The 25,088-nt window shown below is 37.5% G+C and overlaps 2 protein-coding genes and 1 long non-coding RNA gene across 4 annotated transcripts in view; 1 reads left to right on the top strand and 2 right to left on the bottom strand.

The window, feature by feature from the left end:
- The first annotated feature begins 503 nt into the window (after positions 1-503).
- Positions 504-18,374, top strand: spef2 (sperm flagellar 2). Its single transcript, XM_059549492.1, has 36 exons — positions 504-672; positions 821-923; positions 1,098-1,350; positions 1,597-1,767; positions 1,922-2,062; positions 2,783-2,862; positions 3,026-3,194; positions 3,719-3,907; positions 3,992-4,179; positions 4,594-4,762; positions 5,114-5,330; positions 5,434-5,537; positions 5,705-5,786; positions 6,664-6,707; positions 6,818-6,921; positions 7,413-7,653; positions 7,770-7,930; positions 8,997-9,151; positions 9,504-9,646; positions 10,546-10,673; positions 10,758-10,896; positions 11,879-12,016; positions 12,102-12,259; positions 12,658-12,741; positions 12,836-12,956; positions 13,256-13,379; positions 13,464-13,589; positions 13,669-13,807; positions 14,234-14,463; positions 14,703-14,808; positions 15,227-15,410; positions 15,659-15,751; positions 16,557-16,727; positions 16,923-17,105; positions 17,436-17,558; positions 17,884-18,374. Exons 1-36 carry the CDS (start codon positions 615-617, stop codon positions 17,941-17,943), a joined length of 5,079 nt encoding a protein of 1,692 aa, XP_059405475.1. The 5' UTR covers positions 504-614; the 3' UTR covers positions 17,944-18,374.
- LOC132140641 (serine protease FAM111A-like) overlaps positions 17,797-25,088 on the bottom strand; it is a 19,534-nt gene continuing 12,242 nt past the window's right edge. The window contains exons 2-6 of one of the 2 annotated variants that reach the window (XM_059549490.1): positions 22,941-23,085; positions 21,527-21,598; positions 21,380-21,436; positions 20,435-20,497; positions 17,797-20,339 (exon numbers count right to left, since the gene is read on the bottom strand). In XM_059549490.1, coding sequence (XP_059405473.1) covers positions 18,615-20,339; positions 20,435-20,497; positions 21,380-21,436; positions 21,527-21,589 — 1,908 coding nt within the window. In that variant the 5' untranslated portion in view covers positions 21,590-21,598; positions 22,941-23,085 and the 3' untranslated portion in view covers positions 17,797-18,614. The remainder of the gene's footprint in view (positions 20,340-20,434; positions 20,498-21,379; positions 21,437-21,526; positions 21,599-22,940; positions 23,086-25,088) is intronic. The other variant, XM_059549491.1, reaches the window with a different exon arrangement.
- The window catches only part of LOC132140228 (uncharacterized), a 2,180-nt gene continuing 740 nt past the window's right edge, over positions 23,649-25,088 (bottom strand). The window contains exons 2-3 of the long non-coding RNA XR_009433734.1: positions 24,024-24,187; positions 23,649-23,697 (exon numbers count right to left, since the gene is read on the bottom strand). This is a non-coding gene — a long non-coding RNA (uncharacterized LOC132140228). The remainder of the gene's footprint in view (positions 23,698-24,023; positions 24,188-25,088) is intronic.

The raw sequence follows: 25,088 nt of genomic DNA, 5'->3' as shown, positions 1-25,088 counted from the left end.
TATTCATTAATAAGTATTGAGTCTAAGATTAGCATTTGAGTTCATAATTTGGCTCGAAACGAGTAAAAGCCTGGAATACAAAAAATAAAAAAGCTATTTATGACGTGTTATTTCACGAAACTCCGAGTTTTGAACTCAGAAATGTCAGAATAAACTCAGATATCTGATTCCCCACTTTCTATTCTGACTTTCTTTTCTCAGAATTGCGAGTTTATGTATTTATGTCAAAATGTACGTAGGCTATTTATATATTTGAGATATGCATTTATTAAAACTTATTTAAAATTTGTCTATGTTTAAGATGTTTATATAAAAATTAAATGGGGAAACATACGCACGTTTATATATTTTTTATTTTATTTTACCGTATTTTATCAAATAAAAACAAACAACATATCGACAACGAGGGAAATCTAGTTCACAAGGTACATCCAGTCTGCCGTGCATTCCATTCAGCAAATATTGGTTGGACCTCAGCGCTCAGCGCAGCGCCTGTAGTTCGGTTGCTGTGACAACACCACGCCAAAATGAGACACTCCCCAAAACAATATGATCTAGACAGCTGTATAGATTATCTTTACATTTAACGCGGACATTGAAATTAAACCTTCAGAATGTCAGACATAATCTGCCAGTGGCTGAATATAGAGCTTCGGCTGTCAAAAGCCATTGGTAAGTGTTTGTTTGTCAAGTAATAGCTTTTAGCAAACGGATTAACGCGCATTATCCAATCAAGCATGTGCATATTTAATGTGCTAAACTACAGGTAATAATTGCGGCCGTTTTATTCGTCTTGTGATTGTTATATGTTTTATTTTAGAGCCCTATTCGTTCACCAGGGATTTTGCAAACGGTTATCTGTTAGGAGAGATCCTGCACAGATATGAGCTGCAGGACGACTTTCACCTTTTCTCCAAACAGAGGTAACGTGATAGATAGATAGATAGATAGATAGATGGATGGATTTTGTTGTTTTGGCATGTTTTTGTGAGATTCATCCAGACAGACAGACACTTTATTAATCCCATGAAAGAAATCTTATTTGAATGTTATAGTCAGACAAAGACATTGTAATTTATTAAATTGTTATTCCACAGCTCGGCGAATGCGAAGCTGAATAACTTCACCCGCATTGAGCCCACCCTGCAGCTGCTGGGCGTGCCCTTTGACCTGGCCATGGCCAAAGCGGTGATGCAGGGCAGACAGGGTGCGGCCACACATCTGCTCTACCAGCTCTACATCCAGCTGCAGAAGAAGAAGAGATCAGGCCTCACTGCCACAGCCCTGGAGGTCATGCAGCCTGCAGCCACGGCCCGACTGCACCGCATAGAGAACAGCATCTATACTGAGGTGATGCAGTCCTACAAGGTCAAATATATCTCCCTCTGGGCTGCTATAGTGCCCTGGTGGTTATGGCAGTGCACTACACCATTTAAACTCTTAACTTTATTATCTAGCTAACCTAATAATGCATTTTTTTATTGACAAAGTAGTAAGCTGCTTTAGCCACATTGTTGTAATTGGTAGATTAGTTAGTACTTGTTTTGGTTAGCTTTACAAACACAGCATGTTCGGACCTGCATGCTTGTCTCACAGCGCTTAAAGACGGTGGTGAAACGTGAAACAGATCTGAAGATGCAGAAGATCGCAAAACGCTTCCATAAAAGAGGGCAGGACATGTACAACCGCTCGGTCATGGCTGAACTGCTGAAGGAGGAGGACCGGCTCAAACGGCAGGAAGAGAGGAGGCTGAGGGAAATTGAGAAGGTGTAACTTTCTATTCCGTAGCATCAAACTGTTATTGGGGGTATTGAAACATTACTTCTCTTATGCCCTCTGTGCTTTTTTACTGTGCATCGACTGGTGAACCAGCTTGTGATCGGGTAGGCTGAGACTGATATTATGATTTGTTGTTTGTCAGCATCGGCAGGCACGCAGAAAACAGCATGAGATCATGATTCAGATTCAGTCGGCTATTGTGCAGATCCCAAAACCTCCACACACTCGCACGTCAAGAGCTTCTGAGAAACAGCTTCAGTTTCGCAGAAAGCAAGAGGTTGAGGTGATCAACACTTTTACACTTTTGACATTATTTTCATGATAATTAAGCAATTAAATTATGCTGCACAGTACAGTATAGCTGTGTTTTCATTGTTAACTAAAACTATTACTATTTAAAAAAATTGTTTTCGGTCATTGAAATAAATCTGAAATAAAATATAAATATTTGATTGAAAAAACTGAAACTTATTTCAGTCATTTGCCAAGACTGCATTTCTAATTTTGAAGAAAATTACTTTAAAACAATTTTTTTAAATAAATATAAATATTAATTTAACAAATATTATAATAATGGCAAAAGCAGATAAAACTAAAACTTTACTAAAACTAAATCTAAAATCATAAAAAATGTAAGCAAATTCTAAATATTAATAAATACTATAAAAGTATGTCAAATTGATAAATGTATTAAAGCTAAATATAAATGTTAAAATGAAAATGCAAACTGCAAATATAAAAATAAATGCAATTCTGAAAATTAATAAATACTATCATAGTATAAAAAAACACATTAAAATAAATACATTAAAATAGGTTATCTCTTTTGCATTAAAGTAATAAAAATGACCATTAGGTAATTTCTTGTTTCTTTTTAATTATGGAATGACAAATGTTAAATCTGGATGGGATTGGAATTAAAGACAATATACAGTAAAAGGTTGTTTTGCCAGGATTTGATTGTGTTTAGTGAGCACTCTTTAAGATGCAGTGTGATTTCCAGTATGTTCATCATGAGATAGCTCAGTTTGAGAAGAACCAGAAGAGGATTTCTCCTGCTGGAGCTGGAGCCTCTCTTTACAGGTGTGTTTGCATAACACTGAAAATCAAGGAATACAAACAATAAATTAACAAAAGCAGGCTGACACACTGTTCACAGTTCTTAACTCTTATTTCACACAGAACTGTCAAAAACATTCTTGATTATTTGAGAATTTGGTATGATGAGCTGTACCTGGATTTACAGTGGTCGTGTGACCCAGCCAATGAGTACAGCTGACAAAGAACAGTGGAACAAGGAGTACATCGAGACCATCCGTCAGCGCCTGGAGGAAGACTCTGCTGCTCGAGAACAGAGAGAGATGCGGAGACGCCGTGCGCTGATGGAGCAACTACAAGCCCATGAAGCTCAGCAGGTGACCACCGGCTCATAAAACCTACTGTATCATGTACAGTATGATACACAAGCTAAGGCCTCTAATTTATAAATACCATCAAAACTTTGCTAAAAAACCGGTTGTATTTTAAGCATTTAAATTTAATCTAAAGGATTTAAATTCATAATCAAGAAGACATATCTAGTGACAACTGATATTTATATGCATTTGATGAAAGTAGTTTGCTGAATTGTTATGAATATCTACCGGTAATTGATTTGCATTACAGTTCATCAGAATGTCATCTTACTCTTTTGCCATATACTGTAAATATCTGCATCAAATTTGCAAATTTGGACTCTAAATATAATTGAGGTGTTTTTCCACCTCGAGCATGACCTCCATATTCTCATTATTATTTCATACTGTATGAGCCATAAAAGTCTGATGTATCAAATATAACAAAAAACACATACTCAAACTTTGAATGTATGAATGTCAAAAACAGTGTAAAACTTTTGTCTGGTAGTGTTTGTCTTGATTTGTGTTGATTTTCTTTGCAGGAGGTATTACGAGAGGAACAGATGGTCGGTCGATTGATGCGTCAGACGCAGCAGGAGAAGAGGATCACTGTGCAGCTGATGCACATCAAACAGCAGAAAGAGGTACTGCGGCAGAACCGGATCTTCCAAGAGAGACAGTACCAGGAAAGACGCCTTCGAGACTTCCAAGAGGCCTTGGACAGAGAAGCTGTGAGAGTTCATACACACACAAACACATGGTAGCAGAAAAAGTTTGAGTGGTCCTGATGATGTCCCATCATTGCCATTGTTCAGGTTCTTGCCCAACAGGAACGTCTCGAGCGCAGTGAAGAGATCAGGATCCAGCGTGAGCTACACAAACAGCTAGTTGCAGAACGCGCTCAAGCTCGCTATCGCAAACACTTTGACATCTGCAGAGGAATTCTGGAACAGATTGTCGATCTGGCAACCAAAGCTGGAGAATATCGGCTCCTCACAGCCAAGTATTTATTTCCCCATCACTCTACTAAACAGCAAATGAAAGACAATGGATATATTGAAATAAAAAGTTATAATGTGTTATGTAGACTACCTTTATAGTGCATTATAATGAGACAAAAAATAATATTTTGCTGCATTTGTTTTATATGGACGGTTCAAATGTTCAGTAAAAGTTTATTTCAGAAAAAGCAGTAATGTTTTGAAATATTACAATTTCAAATCACTGTTTTCTATTTGGGTTTATTTTAAAATGTAATTTATTCCTGTGATGCAAAGCTGAATTTCCAGCATCATTATTCCAGTCTTCAGTGACACATGATCCTTCAGATATCATTCGAATGTTCTGATCTGGAGATATGATAGATAAAAAAAATAATAAAAATGATCGTCTTTTCTTTATCTTCACTCTCTCTCAGTCTGATACCAGTGAAGCTGATGCAGGAGTGGATGGAGCTGTTCTTCAACGGTAAGCCGCTGTATGAAGTGGCCAGTGTGGATCCCGCCCCTGCTGACCCCACACCAGAGCAGATCATTGAGCTGGAGAAGCTCCAAATACTCAACAATCAAGACTACAACGAGTATGTGGTAAGGACATACTGAGTTACTGGAGCTTGAACCTGACTGATGCAAAGTATTTGCATCTTCAAATCTTCCATCAAATAAACACATTTCACATTGAAGCACATCATTTTATGACCATTTTATATTTTCTAAATTATATTTCATTAATTATTAGCCTTTCATGAACTCATAAACCCAGTTCACTTGCAAAGCCCTATTTGGGAAACCCTGCTCTAATATATTAGAACTTTTTGTATATCATAATTCATAAGTGAAAACCACTTGAAGCCTGCCTATGAAACAGTTGAGGGATGGATTCGTTTACATGTCTGTGCATGTATAATGCACATGTGTCTTTCTGTCTGTTTGCTTCAGGCCATGAAGGGCGAGTGGGTTTGGCATGAAGACGGCGAGAGCCAATCCCCTCCAGTAAATGATATTCTGGATCATGTGTTGAGCCGTCTACAGAGCATGATTGTCCCACTCAGCGTCAGCACTCCTCCTCCTCTGTTTCCACGTTTCACCATCAGAGTGTGCATGCTGGGAAAATCCTACTCGGGCAAAACCACCTGCCTTGCCAAGATCAGCAACGGTAGGAGATGATTTCTCATCATATTGAATGAATATGCTTCATCATGTCAGAATATGAACTAACTTTCCACACTTGCTATTATTTGTTCCTCTCTGGGAATCAGCTCTTGGCCTCTATGTGCTCTCAGCCAACTCTTTGATCCAGGATGCTCTTTCAGCCTATCAGCAGGAAAAACAGGCTGTGAGTGAAAGCCAAAAAGAGTCACAGGTCAGGAATATTTAATCTGAAGTAAAGACTCAAGTTTTTCTAGTAGCATCCAGCAGGGCTGACAGTATTTTTGGATTAGTTTATGTTGTGTGTGACTTACTGTTTTCTGTGCAATCACTTAATTTATTTCATTATGTATATTGTAACATTGTATTTGCCATGCTCAGATGAAATTGGAGAGGGATGGTTCTCCAACAGAGCAGTCTCAGAGAGAAGAAGAGGAGGAGAAATCATCTCCTCTAGAATCAGGTTTGTGGAAATATTATTTATTTATTTACAGTACTATTCAAAAGTCTTTTTTTCCAGCAAGGACGCATTCAATTGATCAGAAATGACAATAAGGACTTATATTGTTACAGAAGATTTTAATTTCCAATAAATGTTGTTCTTTTGAATTCTCATGAAAGAATGCTGAAAAAAACTATCATGGTTTCCAAAATAACTAAATAAATAACTAGCACAACTGTTTTCAGAAATGTTTCTTGGGCAGCAAATTAGCGTCTTAGAATGATTTCTGAAGGATCATGTGACACTGAAGACTTGAGTAATGATGCTGAAAATTCAGGACTGCATCACAGGAATAAATTATATTTTCAAATATATTCAAATAGTAAACAGTTATTTTAAATTGTAGTAATGTATTGTAAATAATATTACTGTTTTTATCGTATTTCTGAACAAATAAATGCAACCCTGGTGAGCAAAAGAGACTTTCATAAACTTTACAAAGTCTTACAAATTTCAAACATTTGAAAGGTAGTGTATTTGTGTATTGCTATAAATGTTTAGAATCACATATTTATTAATTTGATGTTATGCACCCCATAGAGGACCAAGTGTTTCTAGAAACATTTAATAATTTAGCAAACTATAAAACTCACTGGGGTATTTAAATGTTTTTTTTTCTGTGCTAATTGATTACACTTATTCTTACATTTATTTCAGAATTTATTATGTAAATTTCTGTTCATTTAACCACATATTAGTGCATTCTTTCATTCATTTTTTTTCATATGGTTTTCTATAAATGGCCTTTAACCAAAAACCCAATAAAGACTATTATTTACTATGAAAATGCTCACTCAAGTTCTAATGCTCATCAACTCTTCTGTGTGTCTTACATCAGGACCTCAGACATCTGGACTTCTCGAAAAAGAGGACAAAGAAAAAGTAAAGGCAATGTCAAAGCCTCTCTCCATGTGAACTCCGTGTTCCTCTCTGTATTTAGCAGCAGTGAGCTCTTTGATATGGTTCATGATGCACTGTGATCTGTTCTGCAGTGGTCGTTGCGAGCGCAGCGTGGTGCAGCAGTAGAGCAGGCTCTTAGGACAGGCAAAGCTGTTCCTGATCAACTCTTGGTTGACATCATCGTGGATGCTATCAGGTAAAGAGCTTCGTCTCCACACCTTACTTGTTTTATTGTTTTATTTTAAGCATCTATAAATTACTTATTTACATTTTATACAAAAATGTAAATAAAATATTCTTGCTTTTAACACTGCACATCAGTGTTATATTAGTATAATAGATACACTATTGTAGTTTTTGTAGTTTTGTTATTGTTGTATGTTTTACTAGTTTTATTTGATACCGTATGTTTCTATAGTTTTAAGTAATTTTTATTTATTCGATTAGCTGATTTAGTTATAGTTCTTTTAGCACTTTAAGTTAGACTACAGTTAAACGGGAAATCTTGCCTTAGAAACTAGGTGAAACTAGGTGAAATAAAATATTTAAAAAATTATGTTTTATTTTATTTCAGGTATGTTTATTTTATGCTTTTGGTTAACTACATTATAGCTGATGCACATGAAAAACTATGATTGATTTTGTGCACTAATAATCATTCTGATTCCCTTCCGTCATGCTCTTCAGGAACATCCCTGCTGACAGCGGCTGGATTCTTGACGGGTTCCCTGTGGACATCAATCAGGCTCAGATGCTGGAGAAAGCTCTGAATGGGTCTGAATCTGATCAGGCTGAGACAAAAACACATAGCAACTCAGCCACAGACAGAAACGCTCCTAAAGATCCACCTTCTCCATCCCCTGCACTGGACCTAGTGGTGCTGCTGGACATCTCAGATGAGCAGGTTCTGGAGCGAGCCGCTCATCAGGCCGGTCAGTTACCGTTGCACTGCTACAGTAGGTGTTAATCTCACAGCACTTTATCATTAGTTGTTCTTACCAGCCTGACAGGCTTTGTTGTTTTTACTATGAAATAATAAGAAAGCTGTGTGATCTTACCCTATTAGTAGACGGGGAGAGCATAGAGCAGGAGAGGGATGGCAGAGATGCTCCAGATGAAAAGACGAGTATGACAGATGTGGACACACTAGATCCAGCATCCCTGTCTGATGAAGAAAGCCTGGGGAGGAAACAGATACAGCACAGGTGTGTGAACACATAGTGTGTTTGTAGTAAATGTGTATAACCTATTATTGTTTTCATCATGTCCAGTATATACAGTATATACACAATTACATTTGGAAAGATGCAAAGTTCATTTAGAAATCCCCAAATACACAAAAGCTAATGCACTTTTGTTAACACAGCCAGTCCAGACACAATGAATGCAAACAAACCGCATTTGAAATCTGAATGAAATAAGCAATGCGTATACAGTGTTATTTATGTACAACTTCACAGAACATTTTTGTTTGTCATTTGCCAGTTGAGAATTTCACATCTCTTGGACACTCTCGACTGCTCTCAAAGCTTTCTCCAATCTACTGTCAAACCCACAATTCCCTGTGAGGGCATGTAGTTTGGCCCCAATAGAAATGAATAAAAAATCCACACCCTACTAGAAATATGAATACTCTAAAACGAGCAGAAAGGTGCAATGCCTATTGGAAAAAAGATAATCAAAGTAATGTCAAAAACCTGCTTTTGGAGTACAAGAAGTAGTAATCTCATATAAGATGTTCTACAGGTACAGTATTTATTATTTTTAATAAACTAAACAATTTAAAGACTGTCTTTTAATATTGAAAAAGCAAGACATTGTTATTTTCAATAAAAAATAAATCTACTAATACTGAGCCCTTTAATACCAAGTAAAATGTGTGTTTGTTTTTTTGTTACATAAAGAAGGTCACTTGTCAACAAATTGTCCAACATTATCGTCACACTGAACAGAACAACACACTGACTCTATTTATCACTGTGGGTGTTTCTGGAGTGATCTTCCATGATTCATCCGTGCATGTTATTCCACAGGAAGGAAGTGACTTTTCTTTTGGAGTGATGTCATTTTGTCCTGGAAAATAGTGTAACATTACATGATCCAGTCAAGTCCCACTGAATAAAATCTAATTCCATCCTACTTTTTTCTTTGTAATAAATGCTTTTCCACCCAAAGAAATATGTTGTGGTGTTCAGATTTTCTTAGACAGATTTTATGAAGCACAAAATGAGAAGTCTGGATTTATGTTATGTTTTGTTTTGTTTTTTACAGAATTAGTGGTTTTCATGAAACATGGCCAAAACTGGAGAAATGGTTTGGTGACCAGCAGAATATTCTTGTGAAAGTCACAGCAGATGTAGACGAGGACACTCTCTTCAGTAACGTGAAGATAGTTCTGATGGACACCATGGACTCGGTTGAAAAGGGTAGATTCACTTAAGCCTATTACTTAACCCTGTAAGCATGTAAAAAAAGAAAAATGAATTAAAGTTTATTGAACACTTTTAAATTAAGATAAGCTTGCATGCATGGTTTTGTTAAGGAAAAAGCCTAACTATTATTTAAACTGAGCATAAATATACAATTTGGTGCAGTTGCTGATATTTATTTCTTCTGCACAATTCTCTACAATTAATTTAGCTTGCTACAGACTCATTCAAATGTTTTGTAGACTTGAAAATTTGAAAATCTCCCATTATTCATTTGCTGTCTTTCAAGCATTTCTATTTCTTTTGTAAATTCCTGTCTAGTGAAATATGCTCTCTGTCCTCCTCATAGGAGCAGCTCTGGGTCACTCCAGGAAAATGTCTACGTCCTACTCAGATGAACACACACGTCCAGAAAGTGCCAGCTCTGCTAAATCTAAAGCAGCTCCCCCAAAATCTGCTGGACGGCGTTACGTGGAGGAACCTCTACCCAAGGCACATACACACACGTAACACACAGTCTCTCAGAAGACTGGCAGATTCTGATTAAACATGAAAATATGACATTCAAAAAGTCTGTTTGATTTGGAATATCAGATAGAGAGACATTACACTCATCTAGCTTGTTTAATGTTACTCTGATTGAGGTGTGATACTCAGATTATGGTATGAACATAAACATGCTAACAGCATTTCCATGCAGTCTGCAGACTCTATGTCAAAGAATCCGTTAAAATGGGTAATATGAATAAAACAATATCCTGAATGAGATTGATGTGCTATGAAAACTGTAAAGGCTAATTCACAGTGCTGAAACCAGCATTATAACTTTAAGAACTCAAAACTCTCTCCTCATTTAGAGAACTAGTTGTAAATTACGATGAAAAAATGACACAGATTTTCTGATATCTAACAGATGTATGCTACCTCTTCAAATGTTTTGGGTTGGTAAAATCTTTTTAATGCTTAAAAAAAAAGTATTATACGCACTAAGACAGCATTTAGTTGATCAAAAATGCATTAAAAACAGTAAAATTGTGAAATATTATTACAATTCAGAAAACCTGTTTTCTATTTGAATATAATTTATTCCTTTGATCAAAGCTTAATTTTCAACATCATTACTCCAGTCTTCAGTGTCACATGATCCCTCAGGAATTATTCTAATAAGCTGATATGCTCCTAAAGAAACATTTTTATCATCAATGTTCAATCAGTTTGGTCATGATTCTTGGATAAATAGGAAGTTCAGCATTTATTAAAAGTAGGAATTGAATATAGAACGTCTAATATAGGGATAATAGAGGGCTCAAAACTTTTTTATATAATTGAAAATGTATGATATGACCCATTGATGTCACGTCAGTTCTGTTTTCCTGTGGTCACCTTTGCAGGAGATCCCAGTGTATCTTGTGCCGTACTGGGAGAACGTCTGTAATTCATACGTGACTAATGTCAAGACAGTGATGCAGAACCTCCGCAGTGAACGCGAGCTCATCATTCACCACCTCTACAACATCCGGTGAGACAACAGTGCTTGTGTGTGTGACGTGAGGCTGTGTATGTGTGTGGAACTGTGTAATATGTGTGTGTTTGTATGTTTCAGGGAGAACTTCAGGCAGTACCTACAGAAAACGGATCTGAAGCAGGAGTTTGTGGGCGCCTGGCAACGTGATTATAACAGCGTTCCTGACAACATCAGAGAGGACGAGGAGACCAAAGGAGAACTCCATCAAAGACTGGATGTGAGACAGTCTCCTACATTTCCTTCAGTATTTTTGTCTTGTTTTCCAGTACAAATATCTAAACATTCTAAAATCAAGATACATTTACCTGACAAGAAAAATGATAAGATATGAAGTCTTGTATAGAAACTACATGACTGTGTTAAACAATTCTACTAATGGAGTAAGAAAAGTAGTTGGCACTGATAGCCTTGTGGGCAATGCACTGACATACAGCGCTGTTGGGCTACGGGCCAAAATATACTTGAGGACCTTTCCCAATCCCCCTCTCACCCACTTCGCTTCTTATCAACTTTAAACTGTCCTATCATAATAAAGGGAAAAATGTCAAAAAAGAAAAGTAAACTTGTTTTCCTTTTGAAATGAAATTATTTTTTGTTACCCCACTGGTAGATATGTTCATGTGTATTAATTATAAACTCATTTAATTTTAATAACATTTTCAGAAGACTCAGGTAAATGTATCTTTATTTAAAAATGTTTATGATGTGTATTTGTACCGCAAAAACATACTAAAAATACTAAAGTTTCTTTAAATAAGTTGCAGTGTAACCTTTAAAAAAAATCCAGAAGTCACATATTTTTAAAGGCGATGCATGTTATATTCCAGCAAAAAAAATACAAAAAATAAAATCTCAAATGTTTATTAACTTCAAAGATCAGTGAGGACTGGGAGAAAGCCTTCAAATGTATTTGCAGAATATTTATTTGCAAAAAAATTTTTTGTTTCATTTAATGTGTTATGTTGTGTGATGTTTTTTCTTTTGTGTATTTGTTTTGTATTACGATTTGATTTGTGTTACATTGTATTGTTAAATGCATAAGTCGTAAATATAATATTCACAGTAGCTAAAGTTTTGATGCAAAAGTTTTGTTAATATTTGTTTGCTCCAGGTTTATCAAGAATTAGATGCAAATGAACAGTTGTCACAAAACATTCTCATACATTTATACTAATATTTTTTGTTGTGTTTCTGTGCAGGACTTGCGTGAGCGTCTTTGGGACATCTGTGATAAGCGCAGGGAAGAGGCGGAGCAGGAGAGAGCAGATGTCATTGATGATGGCTGGGTGGACGATCACACTGCTGTCCTGATCAACCATTATTCTGCATTAATGCAGGTAACACACTTTCTCTCTAAAACATCACAGAACCATCTTAGATGTTTTTCAGATCTCATGGTTCTGTTCATGTTTGTATGTGCAGATAGAAGTGGGCCGTTTCCAAGACTCATTGTGTCTTTTGAGAGATTATTACACAGCGATGTGTAAAACTGCGTTTCCTGAATCTACACGTGGTTTCACTCGTGTCCCATTGATCGACATCACTGCAGATGACCATGTCGAGCTAGAGGAACCAAAAATGTAAGAAGAAACCTTACATTCTCTATTAGATTTTATCATTATGCCACAGCCATTACACACCTATAGATCTTTTGCAGAGCTACTGTAATTATTAATAGTCTGTCTCATAATATATGACTTGTATGACCATGTTTATAATAGAATGTACTATTATTGCAGAATGCATGCAAATTTTCACCAAAAAATAGTATGAATATTAATTGCCTGTTAAACATGCAGTCTTAGCAATAACGTCTAATGTTTTACATGCTAGTATACATAAATAGTGAGCAATATGCAGTTTATGCTGTGCAGTTAACAGTGCATTAGCATTCAGTTCTGAACATAGACATTTTTTTATGTAAAGTTGTTAAGATAGACTCTTTAATGTGGTAAAATATAATAAATTCATATTTTAGCCCTGCTCCTGCGCCGCCAGAGAGACTCGCAAAGAGTGCTGAGGAAAAAGACTCTGAAATGGAGGAGAAGAAGAAAACTAAATTGTATGTGTGCTTTCCATTTTTGTCTTTGGGTGGGTATGAAAATGATAGAGGCTAAGTGTGTCTGTTGAATAACTGGATGTGTTTGTGCTGTCAGGTTTCCGTTGGTTTCCTGCAGGTCTCCTGCTTCTGAGCTGCTCAGACAGGTTCTGCACCATCCTGATGAGAAACTTCTGCAGGAGTTCTTCCAGACAGCACTCAGCGCCGTCAGGAGCATGGTGTGTGTTTATATCAGTGCGTCTCATAATGCTTTTGCTGCTAAGATTAAAAATATGGGCCCGTTTTGCCCTTTGTTTTATATTCCAGACGTTTGAACGGTAGTGTATGTCACACAATAATGTTGATTCTTTTATATAAAGTATACATGCATATTTCTAAATGTGATTTTTCAACAACAAAAAAAGGCTAGTGCCTACTCTAAATTCTGATCGGATGAGCTGTGTTTGTGAAATGTCAGTAAACTCACCTCTGACTGTGCATCTGTCTTCATGTGTGTTCACACACAACTGTGTGTCAGGTGTTGGCAGAGACACAGCAGCGAGAAGAAGAGGAGGGTGATGAAGAACAGAAGCAGATGGAGGCACAGAACGTGCAGACTTCAAACTCTGCTACAGACAATAGGAAAGCTGGGAAAAAGAAAAGTGAAGAAAAGCCACTGCTCTGTCATTTATAATATGAGTTTCAGCTGTGTTATGTGTGACACTAAAGAGTGTGTGTTGTTTTAGGTGCTCCAACCCCTCCACAGGAGCCCAGTCCTCAGCCCGTGGTGGAGAGGAACCCTGAGGAGGTCAAGAGGAAAGCAGAGAGGAAGCGAATCAAACAGGAGTTCACAGCTGCGCTGAAACGTGAAGGTATGCTGCGAGCTAGCCTCAGCTTCAGGATGTTGTGTGTGATGTATAAACCGTAAGAATGATTTACGTGTGTGTGCAGAACATGCAGTGAAGCTGCGTCTGGAGCTGATAAAGGCTCATGCGCTGAGAACGCTGAGCAGTTTGCAGCAGAAAGCAGAGCAGGCCTTCGAGAACATGGAGGAGTGGCTGAGAACTCGCTTCCTGTCTGAGATGAGCAGGTGAGAGGAAGAGGGATGGACGGATAGGAGACGGCAGATCAGGAGAGGATGAGAACACTGTACTGTTGTAATTGTCCTGCAGAGATTTAAATAATGTACTTCAAAAAGGTGAATCTTAGAATCTCTTTCCAAATCTCGTGCAAAATAAGGTGACTCTTCAAATTAAATTCTTCATCAACTTATTTTTGGTATTTGGAATATACTTAATATAAGATTTTTTTATATTAAATAATGTCTTCGGTTTATTTAAAGTTAAGTTTATATATATATATATATATATATATATATATATATATATATATGTGTGTGTGTGTGTTTTGCAAAATAATTTCACTCTGCATGACTACATGACTGGTGCATATCCTTAACAAGTTTCAAAACCTCATAATTGTATATGTGTATAATATGTTAGTGTATGTTTACCAGTATCGATCAGCTGACAGAGTTGGTGCGGCAGCACATTGAGAGTGGAGTTCAGATCCATCATGAGCTGGTGCTGCAGAGCGCTGATTTCTGTGTGGATGGAGACACTCTTGTGGTGGCGAGTCCGTCTCCCGCTCCGCGCAGATCGCCGCCGGAGCAGCCCAGAAACAGCACTCTGACCGTCCAACAGCTGCACATCCTCTACGCTCAGCTGCGCAAGACTGCACCTACTGGTCAGAATCAGCATTACTCAAACTAACAACTAACAACTTAAAAAAGGGATAATTTACCAAGAAATTATAAATTCAGTCATTATTTATTCACTCTCCTGTAATTTTGGGTAAACAAGTGCAAAACTGAATGAACAGAATGAGAGTTAAACAGAACCAAGCAGAAGTGAACAGAAAGCAACATGTTTCAGTAGAATCGAATAACTCTATGTTGTTGTTTGTGAATTGTGTGATGTGTTCAGGTCTGATGTGCAGTAATGAGTTGGCTGAAGTTCTGCATGAGTTAACCTCTCCTCACATGTGTAGTGACGTCCTGCCTGAACCCTGGATGCATATCACTCCCTCACAGGTACATCTTCACTCTAAACTAAATTCTAACACCTCCATGGTATGTTGTGCATCTTTGGTAGCATTTGTTCATACTTGATTTCCTTTCCCAACCAACCAACCAACTTGCTTAAAGAATGTGGGTGAAATTTATACATTTGAAAAATCTTCATTGTTTTGGCTTGGGTATATAAAAAGGTGGAAGATTTCCCCATGCAGATTTCACAACAGTTTTAAGTATATCACTCAAATTCCCTGCTCTGACTAACCGAAAACTGCTTGATATGAGAGTGACTTCTATGTGAGCTTCATTCATTGTTACACAATTGACAATAGATATTTTTGTCCACAAGATTTTTGCCAAAAATGCACTAATGTGACTGCGCATTTACAGGCACGTCTGTTTGTACTCACATGATAACGTGTTATTGTGTGTGTTGGTCGATGAGCTGGTGTGTGTAGTAGCTCTGGACTCTGAGACGCTGGACTGGCGTCAGTTCCTGCTCAGTGCGGCTCTGCCGTGGCCGTTTCCCTCTCAGACTCAGCTGTTAAAAACCCTCCAGCGCTACAGAGCTGTTGACACTGCAGGAACCGGACTCATCACAAAAGAACAATATGCACAGGTCTGTTACACTCATAGAGCATCACAGAAACATTAAACTACACACAGACCTATGAACTACATATCTTTGTAGTATAATCACTTTTACATCATTTTAATAATTCAAATATGGTTCTATAGTTTATTTTATTTCAACAGCATGCTGTTTCTACAGTAAAAATGAATGAAAGCAAGTCTCATCTGTATAATCTTGCTACATTTATATGTGCCTATAAGTTCAGTTTAATATATGTTTTGTTTTATGATCAGATTGAATTGTGGTTTCCAAGTGAAAGAGATCTTCCTGTCCCTGATGACCCAGCTGAACCTCTGCCTTATGACAGACTAGCTAATCTTAAGAAGGTAATGCAGCAGGTTCAAAGATTTTCTGAACTCCAGATGGGGTCCTATAATTTTGTTGTTGTTTTAGTTCATGTTACTATTTTAATTTTTACCTGTCTGTTTCTTTTTGCTGCAGTTGTCTACCTCTCCCATCCTTCAGTAACAGCATCTTTTCAATGATAAAGTGTTTTCATAGTATTACATTAAGCTTTTATCGCAGAAAAAATACCTGAATATGCAGCAAAACATAACTGAATAAATTAGTAGTTCACCAAAAAAATGAAAATTTGCTAAAAATGTGCTTACCCTCAAGCCATCCGAGATTATAAGTAGATGAGTCTGCTTCTTCATCAGAACTCTTTTGGAGAAATTCAGCATTACATCACCAATGGATCCTCTGCAGTGAATGGGTGCCGTCAGAATGAGAGTCTAAATAGTTGATAAAAACATCACAAGTAATCCACAGCTCATCTCTCAGTGTTTGCAAAGAGAAATGCTGCATGTTTGTAAGAAACAAATCCATCGAAGCATTTTTTACTTCAAGTCTTATGGGTGTTTTTAACTCATTCTGGCAGCACCCATTCACTGCAAAGGATCCATTGGTGAGCAAGTGATGTAATGATGTAACCTGTTTCTGTGAAGAAACAAACTCGTCTACATCTTGGATGTCCTGGAGGTGAGTAAATTCTCAGCAAATGTTTACTTTTAAGTTAACAATACCCTTAACTTTGACTGCAACTATGATGTTTCGCAAAAGATGTTCTGAATAGACAGTCTGTGTATGAACACACAGTATATGTATTTTTTCCATTGTTTCTGTCTGTAGTTTTTCTTCAGTCTGTTTGCGAGCACACACTCATCTCTGCTGATGCTGGACTATCTGAGCATGTTGCTGTATTTCTGCTGCCATCCTGAACCGGCTCAGGGCTTCACCAGAGCACTCAGCCTCGTGATCGAACACACACTGCACTATAAACACACCGGCCCCCTCACACAGGTACACCCAGTATGACATGGTTAACAGAAAGAAATCATAGAAAGAACATCCAGGTTTTTTTTTTTTTTAGATTTGCATTGACATATTCTATTGACTGCATTGACTTCTCATTACTGTAATGCACAAAAATAATGTATTACCTGAATTGTGAAATATTTGAAATGTGTTTTCATGAGACTCACTCTGGTTTTGTAGTCTGTGCCGTACATGGAGGGCGCTGGAGTTGAGGAGTGTGACGCTGATGAAGAGGTGGAGTCTGAAGAAGCTGGCGTGTCTGTTGATGATGTGCTCAGAGTTCTGAATCATGGAGATGATCACGTCTCCTCACGTCTGAACCGCTTCCAGCCAAACCACAGGAGCAGAGATGAACTCAAAGAGGTAGAATATAACAGCTCTGCTCCAAAAACAAAAAGATCCCAGCAACCTGATTTCACCCCACTTCATTTGGACCATTTTAATGAAAAATATACACAAATACAAAGCCTTTTTATTTAAAATGGCAAGATGGCAAAAATATTTAATCAGTGTGTGTGTGTGTGTGTGTGTGTTAGTCACTCATAACTGTCTCACAAATGTAGGTCTATTTGTGAAACCTTTGTGTCCAGTAGATTTTTTTTTTAGAATAGTGACGATCAGTGTTTCTGTAGAGCAGTATATGGTGTAAAGGGTCTGTATGGAGCTGTATTTAATGTGTTGTTTTGTGTTCAGGAGCTGCTAAAGGTGTTTAAGGAGTTGGGTTTTAAAGGTGAGGAGAAGATTCCTTTCTCCATGCTATCCCAGCATCCCTTTCTGCAGGACCTGATGGAAGCATCCTCACAGTACCTGCTCCCTGTGAGTATAACATGATCACACATCACACATACTACAACAGAGCTCAGTGATGAGAAAACAAAATTTGAATTCATTTATAGAAAATATATTATTTTACTGATTGAATGATCTAATGATTCCAGTCACTAAACAGATTCATCCTGCTGACATTAAAACATCCATTCAAAACAAGTTTTGTGGCTTTGATTCTGTTCCAAGAAAACATGTTTCAACACAAGACAGAAAAATGCACTTGTCAAGCCTTTTAAGGGTCTTTATTGTAATTTCTTGTGTGAAATACAAATGAAGGTGATTTGTATTGATTGTGATTGTGTCTTCTGTACAGGACGTTCATAAGACTTTTCAGGCCCAGCAAACTGAAGATCTCAGAAGCTTCTCAACATGATGAACAATCAAAACACACACACCAACACCATTACATGCATCAGACAGGGTACACGCTAATGGAATAATAAATGTAAGTGGGACAAACATTAAAGCTGTATTTGGCATAGAAATAGTTTTATTTAAATGTATCATTAATACATGATGAGCAGTTATTTGCTGTAAACTCATAAAGATGTCATTCTAAATGTATTTATTTTGGTGAAGATACACATTTGTGAATTCTTGTCTCACATTACAGCGATTCTGTCAAATCAGTTAATTTCGGTGTATTTGTGTGATTCAAAGATGATTGATGTGGAAACAGCATACAACATGCACAAAAAAATTAAAAGTAAAAATATTTGTCAAATGAGTATGTATATGAATACCAATGAAAACACAAGTATGAATGAAAATGTAAAGAAAATATAATAAAAAAAGATCTATAACTATCTTTGGTCTTTGTCAAATGAATACCGTAATTGTCACTGATCTGCACTCTTGACTCACAATAACCAAAAATAAGAGAAACAGAACATAACTTCTGACCACTTAATCGTCTCTACAAATTATATGAAATGTGACAACCCATAATGACATCAACAAATCGGAGTCTGATGTCTAGGTCTCTTGGAAGGTTTTACAGTCCCCCCAAAAGAAACGGCAGCACAGATGTGTGAATAGATTCATTCAAAGCTCATCAGACTCTTCAGCATCTTTCATCTCAACGTCACTATTAGTGTAGGCGTCTATGACACTGACGATATCTGGCAAACCTTTCATTCTAGCCTGTGCTCTGATGTTATCCAGGATGGGCTGCATGGAAAAGCCATATTCCATGATGTTCTCAATTTTATCTCCTGTTTTGTTTGTATAGCCACCAGTGTGGATGCCAATCAGATTGCAGTCTACATCAAAAACTGGAGAGCCAGAAGATCCGTTGAAGAAACAAGAGTCATAAGTGATCTGGTTTTCACATGCTGGAAAGACCTGTTTCTGTTCGTTCACAATATGAATTAATTGTTGATTCTCTTTTTCAATGATGAAGCAGGGGTCCATTTTCTTAACCCCTTCCCCTGGATGTCCCACAATACAGATCTGACCTCTGTTAATAGGAGCGTTTGGACAGTAATAATCAAGCAATTTAGGATAGTCAGCAATTTTATCAATGTTATCAAGTTTAAGAAGAGCATAGTCAAGATGCATTCCTTTATCATCCTTTCCTTTAAAAAAAGATGTGAGTTGTGTAACTGATATGCACAGGTTATCCTTTGAATCCAGGTCTTCATAACCAAATACAGCTGTGTACTGTCCAGCGTTTACTTTTGTAACATCAGTAATAACATGAGCATTAGTGAGGATGTATCTGTCAAAGAGCAAGAAACCAGTTCCTAAAGCAGAGTCCCCCTGTCGAATCTGACACACTGAGTCAGAGAGCTTCATGAGCTGCTTCACTTTCTTCACTTTCAAGAAATTCTCGACACTTTTACCATATTCTGCTCTGAAGAACTTTTGAACATCAGATTTGCTCTTTAGATTCTCTCGCTGCTTTAATTGCTTCAGTAAAACTGGAAACTGATCACGCAGAATTCCCAGAATCTCTTCAGAATCTGCAATAGGTTTAACGGCACACTGTGTAGTTGGAGGATTTGTGGACTCTGTGTTTCCATCATGTTTTTTTTCTTGCTCATTGCTGATGGGATTCTGACTTGAGCCTACAGTTTCTGCCACATCAGCATCTGAAGCTACATTAGGTTCAGTCATGACAGGAGTCAAATCATCTTGACTGTCTGGCAGCTTCTTATCACTGAGAACAACTAACTGGAAAGATTTTCCATCAATATTTTCTACTACACGTTTTGACCATTCATGCTTTAACTCATCATTAAACTCAGAGAGTGCACAGTGTTTCCCGAAAATGTCATCGATGAATCGTCCATCACGTTTAAGAGCATTTTTGATTTTCTCTCCTTTGAATGCATACACACAGACACATTTTACTCTGCTCCTCAAGGCTTTGCTCTTCAGTAAGCATCGCACTTTCTGTCCTCCTTCTTTTTTAACCTGGAAGGTGACTAACATTTCAGGCTTAGTTGTTTTCCTGAGTAAAGGAGCTGCAGTTGTTTGATTTGTGCAACTATTTTCATCCTTTTGGATGAAGTCTATATATAAGATCTCATTAGTTTCAATAAGACAGCAGGGAAAATCAGTCTTCACAGCTGCCCCAGGAACACCGTCTTTCGACCTTTGGATGAGTATTTCTTTCTGCTTGTTCTGGTTTTTTTCTTTTTCATTCCTGAACATATGGCTTGTATTAAGAGCCTCAAGCACATTTAAGGATGCTTTACATGACACTGAATATCTCTTGGATTTATTTAAACAATACTGGAAATCGAGTGTTTTCACTTCTGCTTCCTGTTAAAATTAGGGGGAAAAAACATTTGTTATGTACACAAACATTCAAGTTAATTCCACTGAAGAAGTTTGTAATCAATGGTTACGTGATCTACCTGCTGCAGATGTTTGGAAGGTCCTTCTCCAACTTCTTTCTTAAATGAATATTTCATTTTTTTCTTAAGAAAATGTCAACAGAGATGTTAATACAGGCTTACTATTCTACAGCTTTTTATCACATTTTTAATCATTAAAAGGCCAAGTAATATCAGTGTTATGGCTTTTCAGACCCAATATAAAGCAGCAAAGCTAAAATCACAAACAAATGGTCTATTAACGAGGTGAGTAACAAATATGGAAACTATTATCAGATAAAAACATTTGCTGTGATTGACCAGTGCTTTTTTTTTTTTATGACAGTTGAAACTGAAAGCTATTGAATTTTTTTTTTTCAGTTCCATCTATTCTGCTGTTGTACAGAAGATATTAAAGTCATCTAGTTCATGTTGCTTTCCTCTTTATTTGTGGCTTTGAGAATTTGTATTTTGGAATATTGACGACCCTCTGGTTATGCTGATTGTTACAAGTTACCTAAAGCTTCTGTTTCATAGGCCTAAAACACTATAAAACAAAGATCACTATCACTGTCTCAGTAAGGGCTGTGTTTCCCCAAAGCATCGTTAGCTAACTAAGGTTGTAAGTTCCACTGAACTTTCTTAGTAATGACAGAACTTCCTACCATGCTTTTGGCAAACACGGCTTTAGTTTAGTTTCTTTGCATTTTGGTTTTCCCTGTTTCCATGTTGCACGTGTTACTATACTGATCATTAGTTTCCATTATTTCTGATTAGTTTTCACCTGTCATTAGTTCCAGTCAATGAACTTAGTCTGTATTTAAACCCTCATGTTTTGTGTCCGATCTCGTCTTTAGTTTTGGTTGTGATTTATTTATTACTCCACGTGAGTTTCTGAGTTAGATTGATGATTAAAGACTGTTCTGTGCTATTCCTTATCATTGTGTTCTTCATTACAGCCAACATTGCTGACAATCACATCCTTACCTGAACACTGTCACTGTCTTCTGATGACTTCCCAGATTCACTGACCATCTCTTTTTTCTAAAGAGACAACAACATTACCATTGGAAATAGGTCTAAATCTAATGAAGAAGCTAAGCAAAGAGGATGAAAAAAATAACAGTTACTTACAGGACTCGGAAAGATGTCCGAAATTTTAGTCTGCTTCTGTTTTTTGGGTGATGTTTTAGACATGTTTTGTATCTAAGAACAGAACAAACAATGGTGATCTGAGCTTAGAGGAGAAAGACTTGGAACTTAATAATCTCATCTCGTTATTTTAACAATATTACCATAAAACTAAAAGTTGCTGACAATTTTAATTAATTCATTAAGTGGCTCTGGAATATTTCCTTATACGGGGCCATGGGGGCAAAAAGGTTGATAACCACATTATCTTCAGGAAATACACTGTATTGTGGCTTTTTTTTTTTTAAATCTTTCCCCCAACTACAGGTGGTGGTCATATATTTTTATTTTATTTTTTATTTTTTTATCAATTACTGTACCTTAATTGGGGACTGGATCATGGCAGTAGCATTTTTCTTTCTTTTGTCTAATTTACAGTTTTTAATTCAGATAATTCTTTTAAAATAAAAGGTTGGCCTAGTCTTTCCTTAATTTTGTATTTATTTATTTTTTTCACATCCTCAATTCAAGCCTGAACATTGCTTAAGTTTCCTTATTAGTGAAATATTCTCAATATTATCTATACAACACTGAACCACAATTACTTAAAATATACACACTATTTTTAATTATCACCTTATTAATAAAAAAATTACGAGACTCGTAGGGCACTTTTTTTTACAGTGGCATATTCAGTTGGAGTTTAATGTTTAGCCAAAAGATAATTTTCTACTTCAATATAATTGGCAAAACTTTTTAATCGAATAACACACGATACTGACTAATATATACTTATTTAAATATTTACATTTGTTATAAATAAATATGCTTATACATAAATATGTAATATTTATTTTTACAATAAATATATACTGCAAGCGGCAGCCTCCTATGACGTCCGTTTTTTTATCCCCTGTGACGTCAGGTACAGCCACATCCTGCTGGCAGCTGCGGAGCTCCACTGAACAGTCAGTTTCGATTCACAGTAAGAATGCTCAACACGCTATGATGTGTCGCTAATAATTAGCAGTTGCTGATTAGCGCATTTTGATGGAAAATTTGGAACTTCGCAACCAAAATCGCACAGTGTGAGCCGGGCAGAGTTTTCTGGCAAAGTAATAGCTTAAAGTGCACACAAAAATGAAAATTCTGTCATTATTTAGCTACTCACCCTCATGTTGTATCGACCCTGTATGAGTTACTTTCTTATGTTGAACATAAAATAAGATATTTTGAAGATGGCTTGTAATCAAACAGTTGGTGGTTCCCATTGGCTTTCATAGTATTTATTTTCCTACTATGGAAGTCAGGGGGAACCACTGTTTGATTTTCAACAGAATGTTCATTTTGTTCTGTAAAGTATAGCTGTAAAAAAAATGATATTTATTGTTTATAACTATACAACAATCATAATTACCTGATCGTGCCTGGTGTCTGTCAAATTTCTCTGTCTTTGGTTTCCTCTCTTCTGCTCTTCTTACTGACGATCAACTGATTTCCTGCTCTTCAGTCCACGCCCAGTAAAGGTCATTTGAAGTACAATAATTTATGATGAAACACTTCTAAAGACAGAGGTTCATATTCTTTAGGAGTGAAAGAAAATTTGTCTTTTCAAGTTGTTTCAAAATAAATTAATTTCAAAATGTAACTTTTTCAAATAAATAATTTATATTATTCACAGTCAGATTTATAGTTGCCTTAATGTAAGTAGAGATGGTATCCAGTTAGTTATCTAAGTGCATTCGTAGTAATCAGCAGTATGGTTATGATGCTGTTTAACCAGCTAACTGGTGATTTTACTTGATTATATATACAGTGTATATATATATATATATATATATATATACACACACACACACACATATATATATATATATATATATTCTACTTATTACTTTTATTTATTTTTTGAGTCAGTTATTTGTCTGTACATAGTATTTAGTATTTCCACAGTAAGTGCTTTTGCTTTTGACTGTGTGACGGTGGGCTGAAGGAAAAGCTGGAAACAAATGCGAGTTAACAGTCTTTAATGAAAATAAATAAACACGTAGGGACAATGATGCTGGGAAGATGGTGGTGAGGAGGTGAGGAATCCGGATGATGGCGGTGAGAAGGCAGCAGGAGAGGATGGCACAGGAACTGTGGGGAATAGAGCCGAAGGTAAGTGTTTGTAGCTGAGTGGAAGTGCGTAGAGTGGATGAGGTTCTGGGAAAACACGGACATCCAACGCAGACAACACTGAAGCCGACAAACAGGGTAAATGACATTAAACAACAATCTCACAAACACAAGACGTGAGACAAGCCAATATATAGGGGATGAGTAATGGTGACAGCTGCTGCTGATGACAGTTAACGGAGACGCCCACAAACTAATCATTGCAGACGCGAAACACACAGACTTCACCACAAAGTGCAAACACCCAGAGATCACGGTTTACCATCCGTGACAGTACCCCCCCCCTCTAAGAACTCCTCTTGGAGTTCCCAGAAGGGCCTACCTGCTGATTGTAGTCATCAATAAGGGAGTGATCCAATATGTCCCTAGCAGGTACCCAACTCCTCTCCTCTGGACCGTAACGTTCCCAGTCCACCAGGTACTGGAATCCTCATCCCCTCCGTCTCGAGTCCAGAATACGATTTACCGAATAAGTCGGTTCCCCATCTACGAGACGCGGCGGCGGGGGAACCGGAGTAGGCGGATTAATACGTGCATAAAACACGGGTTTAATTTTGGATACATGAAAGGCGGGGTGTATCCTCTTGTATGCAGGAGGTAGTTTGAGGCGGACTGTCACCTGACTAATGATCTTGGTGATAGTAAACGGGCCAATAAATTTGGGAGCTAATTTATTAGAAACGGAACGCAGAGGATTGTTACTAGTAGAAAGCCACACCTTTTGACCAACGACGTAAACGGGAGGCTTTGACTGGTGGCAATCGGCCTTAGCCTTAGTGCGCTCCCTCATCTGGAGCAGAGTCTCGCGGGCTCTGGTCCAGGTGCGGTGGCACCTCTGGACAAACGCGTAAGCGGAGGGAACCGCGACTTCAGATTCCAGACTGGGAAAGACTGGTGGCTGGTACCCTACACTACACTGAAACGGAGAAAGGCCCGTAGCTGTGACTGGCAAATAATTGTGGGCGTACTCCACCATAGAGAGTTGTTGACTCCAGGAAGAAGGATTCTTGGAGACCAAACATCGCAACGTCCTCTCTAAATCTTTGTTGGCTCACTCAGACTGTCCGTTACTTTGGGATGATAACCCGTAGACAAGATAAACTGACGCTCCTAGCAATTTGCAAAACTCTTTCCAAAATTTGGATATGAACTGAGATCCCCTGTCAGAAACCACGTCTACCGGGAGGCCATGAAGCCGAAAGACGTGATCTAGGACAGTAACCGGCTGTCTCCTTGGCTGTAGGTAATTTGGGCAAGAGAATGAAATGTGCCACCTTCGAGGACCGGTCCACTACGGTCAAAACGACCGTCATGCCATTAGAGGGCGGGAGGGCGGTAACAAAATCTAGAGCGATGTGGGACCAGGGTCTCGAAGGGAAAGACAGCG

This window comes from Carassius carassius, chromosome 5 (assembly GCF_963082965.1).
Source record: "Carassius carassius chromosome 5, fCarCar2.1, whole genome shotgun sequence".
Classification (NCBI taxonomy): domain Eukaryota; kingdom Metazoa; phylum Chordata; class Actinopteri; order Cypriniformes; family Cyprinidae; genus Carassius; species Carassius carassius.
Note: the sequence above shows the minus strand (reverse complement) of the source record. Positions and strands in the feature narration are given on the sequence as shown.